The 6,031-nt window shown below is 34.1% G+C and overlaps 1 protein-coding gene across 2 annotated transcripts; it reads left to right on the top strand.

The window, feature by feature from the left end:
- The first annotated feature begins 1,379 nt into the window (after positions 1-1,379).
- LOC111993007 (long-chain-alcohol oxidase FAO4A) lies at positions 1,380-5,768 on the top strand. 2 transcript variants are annotated; one of them, XM_024024858.2, is made up of 3 exons: positions 1,380-1,676; positions 2,057-2,326; positions 3,764-5,768. In XM_024024858.2, the coding sequence occupies exons 1-3, from the start codon at positions 1,452-1,454 to the stop codon at positions 5,600-5,602; spliced, it is 2,334 nt and encodes a 777-aa protein (XP_023880626.1). In that variant the 5' UTR covers positions 1,380-1,451; the 3' UTR covers positions 5,603-5,768. The 2 variants fall into 2 exon arrangements, with proteins under 2 accessions (XP_023880626.1, XP_023880631.1); XM_024024863.2 differs by having other exon boundaries at positions 1,564-1,676; positions 2,035-2,326.
- The last annotated feature ends 263 nt before the right edge of the window (positions 5,769-6,031 follow it).

A 6,031-nucleotide genomic window follows, 5' to 3' on the forward strand; every position in this document is an offset into this window, starting at 1 on the left:
TTAAGATATACACTTTCCCACTTAAAATTGTTGACATCCAGGTATAAAAAAAAAAAAGATATGGGATTATAGAAGGATGCTTGGGCCAAGAGTGTCTGGTGCAATGCCTTCATAGCATTCACACTATTTGACTTTAAGTGTGAAATTACCATTGGAGTATTTGCTTATTTGGTGGACTTGATAATTTATACAGCAAAACAAAACCATTGTATCACTCAATTTCCACTTGCCAGGCATCTTCCACTACTTTGGAACTTGATGGCTCTTTAATCCACATAGTTTTAAATCTGAAAGGCCTAACAAAATGGGGGCAGAGGTCTGAATTGGGAGCAACTAATAAATGTCTCACTCCCACTTTTGGAAACATGAATTGCCACTCCTGGTTTAATATTCCCTCATGCTACACTTACTATTGAAATCTCCAATTGCTAGCCAAGGGCTAACAAAGGAATCCACAACATTGTTGACCAGTTGCCAAAAAGATTGCTTTCCCATTAAGGGAATGAGGGCCATAAACAGAGCATAGCATCCAAGCTTGCTCAGGAGTCAGGAGGGTCAAAGACACCAAAGAAGCCACCAAATTTTTATTAGAATGCACTAATTCAATATCAACCCCCATCCTTTACAAGCTACTTCACCTTCAGCCTCTACATATACAAAGTCAATCCTCTGCTTTATCCAATCTATTTTATTGGAATTAAGATTCTCAAAAAAAAAAAAATTATTGAAATTAACTTTTGTTTCCACCAATAACACTAAATCCAGATATTTTTTTACCTATATATGAGGGATCTTAGGAAAACAACATATTTACCTCTCTCTATATATATATATATATATATAGTTTTTGACGACATTTTTTCCTATATATATTTACCTACTTCCTTTGATGCACTTTTTTTTTTTTCCTTCTTTCCGCACGGACCGCACCTATCACTTAATCCCAAATGCATACCTAATAGTCTATGACACCATTATCATGCATTATATTTTAATTTGATAATAATATTAAAGTCACAAACTATTTCACAATATTTTTACAAATTATTATTATAACTAATTTTTACTGATTCTCATTTAAGCCCACAACTAATAAACAGTTAAACATCATATTTTTTTATCAATAATCACTCATCCTATTGACATTTTGTATAAACTATATAGAATTTTCTTTAATTTGAGCTTAAACCTTTAAAGGAAATTTCCGAGAAGAAACTTAAAAGCGTTGGCATCCGCAATTGGGGGGAGTAACAACTGAAATATTTTTTTTTAGTTCAGCACACAATCATTGAGTTCTTTCTTAATTTCCAAGTCAATGGCCCCACTGAATGAAGCTTATTGCTTTCTCAATAAGCAAATCAATAGTAGTACGCTTCTTATCTATTTATTTTATAAACCCCGGAAGCTTTATCCTTCTTAAAAGCTCTCACTAACAAACGAGCAAGCAAAATATGGAGTCAAGTGGTTCTTGTAGAGATGTTTGCTTCTCACCTTCAAAGACTAATGGAAGAGAGAAAGGAGAGAGAGTAAATTCTTTGTCCTCTTGGGAGATGGACTCACTCATTGCGCTTTGTGACACCTTCTTGCCGTCCATTGATGTTTCCAACCTCACAACCGATGACTCTGTTGTCAAATTCTACACCACCTCTGCTTCTATGGCTGGCACTCCAGAACGAGTAAGATTATACCATCCATACCTATTTTAATTATTTTTCAGATAATTACATACATGGGGAAGTGTTTCGAATCTTGATTCTTCTAGTAAAAAAGACTAAACAATATCACTAAGTTAGAAAACTCTTACCGTATTACAAGCATATGTCTTAGGTTGTTGGAAAATAAAGATTTTGGAAAGTAATTTTACAAAAAAATATTCAATTTTTGCTGTTGTCGTTTAGACCCATGTGGTAGGTGTTGTTGATGTTGAAGTGTTTTTTTTTTTTTTTTTTTACTATTAAATATTATGGGGATTTTTTTTTTTTTTTTTTTACTATTAAATATTATGGGGATTTTTTTTTTTTTTTTTTTATGTAGAAGTACTTGAACATGCATGTAGGTTGGGGCACTGATAAGCGACAGACTGAAACACCCGAAGAAGTGGCTGATGAGAGTGGCATTATGGGTGTTATCAACTTGGATTGGGACCTTAATACTATGTGGGAGAGCAAGCCTTTCTAGTCAATTTCCATACTTTCAAAGATTTTCTCAGGTGTCTCCGCAAAAAAGAGAAGAAATAGTGCTTTCATTATCTTTTAGTTATTTCTATCTACTGAGAATGCTCAGCAAGGCCATGAAGATTCTCACACTCTATGCTTTCTTCACTCAGGTTAGAATTAATTATTTGGAATTGTGTTAATGTTAGCATTCTTCTAGCATATATGATTATATGGTATACTTGTATTATATAATTTATTTATCCGATGCATGCTGAACATATGGACACCCCCCCACTTAATAAGAGAGGGCAAATAATATAGTTTGTAATATTTATGTAGTAAAAATTCTTACAAGAGTATTGTACAGAAAAAGAAATTAAAACTTCCATTATTTTTATATGAGTCTTGGTAGGAGATTATAAATTTTAATATATAAATGTTACAAACTAGGGTGTCGCTACTCGCCACTTACAAAAAAGTAATTCAAATATTTATTTATTAAAATATTGAAATTTACCAATCACATTCATTATCATAACAGCTTGTAAGCAATTTGTAGTAGAATATGTAGTAACTTTAGCATTTTTCATTTTAGATCTACCACCCATCATCTAAGAAGTCATCACTAATTTTGAACAACTAAAAATTTTAAGCATATTTTTCCCGTACTCAAGTTCTCAGGTCTACACTATACCTTGAATTTTTGTTTGAAGAACCTGAAATATGGTATTAAAATACATCAATCAAGATTCAGAGCACATACATACATAAACATGCACTTAAGTATATAATCATATATTTGTATATAGAAAAAGAATAACAATTTCACTTTTTAGTACTAGAGTGAATTATAACTCATAGATATATTATATACAAAATTATATATATATATATATATAAGATAATTATTTTAACTAGAATAATTATCTTCTTCCTAAATTTTAATGAGCATATAAAAGCTGTCTAATTTGCTATAGACATATAAAAATATCCACTCAAATTAAAAACCCCCTAAGCATCTCCCATCAAAGCAATGATTGATTATGATCTTTCGTATAATAAAATTCCATTATTATCTTCATGGTGAATTTTAAACAATTTCCCACTCAATGTAAATTTCAAAATTGATTGTTAAAATTGAATAGAAAAAAGATTTCAAGAACCAAGATGCAAGAGCAAATTTTAGCATATAAGAGAAAAACTAGAAATAAGAAATTATTTTGTTTCTTTTGGGGGAATTGGGGCAACTCAAATTGTTAAAGTCCACTGACCATTTACACTGGCAAGTACACAAGTTCACAACTTAACAACATTATTAATATTTTTTTTATTTATAGTATTGATGTACTATGATTACTATGTCAGACTTTCTTTGTAATTTACCTTCCCAGAGATATTGGAATATGTTAAAAAACCAGGAACTTATTGTTACTACTAGAAAGTTTTATTTTTATTTTTAAATGATATTCTGGCATACCAATACCAATATTCAATTTGAATCTATAATTCCAGATTTACAGAAAACAAAATGTATAGTTGCATATTCAGGAAAATTCATGTATGTTATGTTTCACTCTGATCCTACATGCCCAAATTAACATGTCCAGGTGGATGAGAAGGACAATAACCTATCATGGAAAGCAATTGGTTATAGTGGACCTGACCCAGAATTCAAAACCCAAACTGAGCAGCTTAAGGCATTAAAAAAAATTGGATATAAAGAATCTGATGAAGAAGAAGATGGTAGTAAAGAATGGTTTTGTGGACCTCTTTACAGAGGCCTCATCAATCTAAAACAATCACGGGACATGGCTGCAAATACTCTACGTCGACTTGGATTTCCTGTCTCAGTTCTTCCTCAGAAAACCAATCCTCCCAGCCTATCTTATCCTTCTTTAATTATCCAATGTGATGCAATAGTGATTGGTTCTGGTTCAGGTGGTGGTGTTGTTGCTGGTGTTCTAGCGAAGGCCGGTTACAAAGTACTTGTATTGGAGAAAGGAAACTATTGTGACAGGAAAAATTTGTCTCTTCTTGAAGACCCAACTATGGATCAAATGTACCTATCCAGTGGTTTGTTGGCAACTGATGATATGGGTGTATTAGTTCTTGCAGGATCCACAGTCGGTGGAGGCTCTACAATTAACTGGTCAGCTTCAATTAAGACACCCCAGCATGTAATTAATGAATGGTGTGATCACTATGAACTTGAACTATTTGGCAGTGAACTATACAAAGAAGCTTTGGATGTTGTCTGTGAAAAAATGGGAGTTCAGTCTGAATTCCAAGATGAAGGATTCAATAACGTGGTCTTGAGACAAGGTTGTCGAGAATTGGGTTATCCTGTGAAAAACATACCAAGAAATTCACCGCCGGATCATTATTGTGGTTGGTGTTGTTTTGGCTGCAAGGATGGAAGAAAGAAAGGCGCATCTGAAACATGGCTTGTGGACTTGGTAAATTCAGGCAATGGTGCAATTCTTCCTGGTTGTGAGGCCATTAAAGTCTTAACCAAGACAAAGAAAGGAAGAGATAGGAAGACAGCAACTGGGGTTGCTTTCGAATTTGAGTACAATGGAGCAAAAGACATTGCCGTGATAGAGTCTAAGGTGACTATAGTTGCGTGTGGCGCCATCAGTACACCTGCGTTGTTGAAAAAAAGTGGCTTGAAGAATGGTAACATTGGTAAGAACTTGCATCTCCATCCAGTGACAATGGCATGGGGCTACTTTCCGGATACACCTTTACCCAATGTTTGGCCAGAGGAAGACAAGAAGAGCTATGAAGGAGGGATAATGACAGCAATGTCTACAGTTGTTGCAAATTTGGATGGGTCTGGATATGGTGCCGTAATACAGACGCCTTCATTGCACCCTGGTACATTCTCAATTTTAATGCCATGGATTTCTGGGACAGATATGAAAAACAGAATGTGCAGGTTTTCTAGGACTGCCCATATATTTGCACTGGCAAGGGATAAAGGATCAGGAACAGTGGTTTCACCAAACTCAATCAGTTACTCAATGGAAGTTGCTGATGAAGAGAGTCTAAAGAAAGGCTTAGAAAAGATACTGAGGATATTGGCAGCAGCAGGAGCTGAAGAAATTGGGACTCATCACTGCAAAGGAAAGACCTTAAATGTGAAGAACGTGGGCTCAACTGAGTTTGAGAGGTTTGTGAAAGAGGAGAGTTCAAGGGCATTGAGAGGCCTTTCGATGCCGATATGTTCAGCACATCAAATGGGGAGTTGTAGGATGGGGGTTGATCCAAAGAAATCAGTGGTGAACCAAATGGGAGAAACATGGGAGGTAGAGGGACTATTTGTGGCAGATACCAGTGTGTTTCCAACAGCTTTAGGTGTTAATCCAATGGTCACTGTTCAGGCTATTGCTTATTGCACTGCTCAATCAGCTCTTCAAGTTCTTAGGATGAAAATCTTGTGTTAGATTTTATACTTGTTGAGGATAGCAAACTAGTTAATTCCAATGTTTTCACTGACTTCCGCGAGGCAGAGGCTCGAGGACGTAATAATGCTTCATGAGCACACCAGAGTAAATAATACCTTCCTATCAAAAAAAAAAAAATTACTAAAAGAACAAGGCAATTATGATCTTTGAGGGTTATTTTTTTTTTATTGCTTCTAGATCTAAATCAACTATCTCATTATGTTTAAAAAAAATAAAAATTAAAAAAAAAATTGAAAACCCATCTCATACCAAAATAAAACACAAATCTTTCACAACATATTTGTGATGTGGATTGGGGAAGGCGAAGCAAAAATATTTATAATTTAAATTTTTTTTTTCCAATTGATTTTATTTCTTATGATCCAATCTCAAGTTGTAGATATACTTGAACATAAATATGAAAAAAAA

The sequence above is a fragment of the Quercus suber genome, unplaced genomic scaffold (genome assembly GCF_002906115.3).
Source record: "Quercus suber isolate HL8 unplaced genomic scaffold, Cork oak 2.0 scaffold_391, whole genome shotgun sequence".
Taxonomy (NCBI): domain Eukaryota; kingdom Viridiplantae; phylum Streptophyta; class Magnoliopsida; order Fagales; family Fagaceae; genus Quercus; species Quercus suber.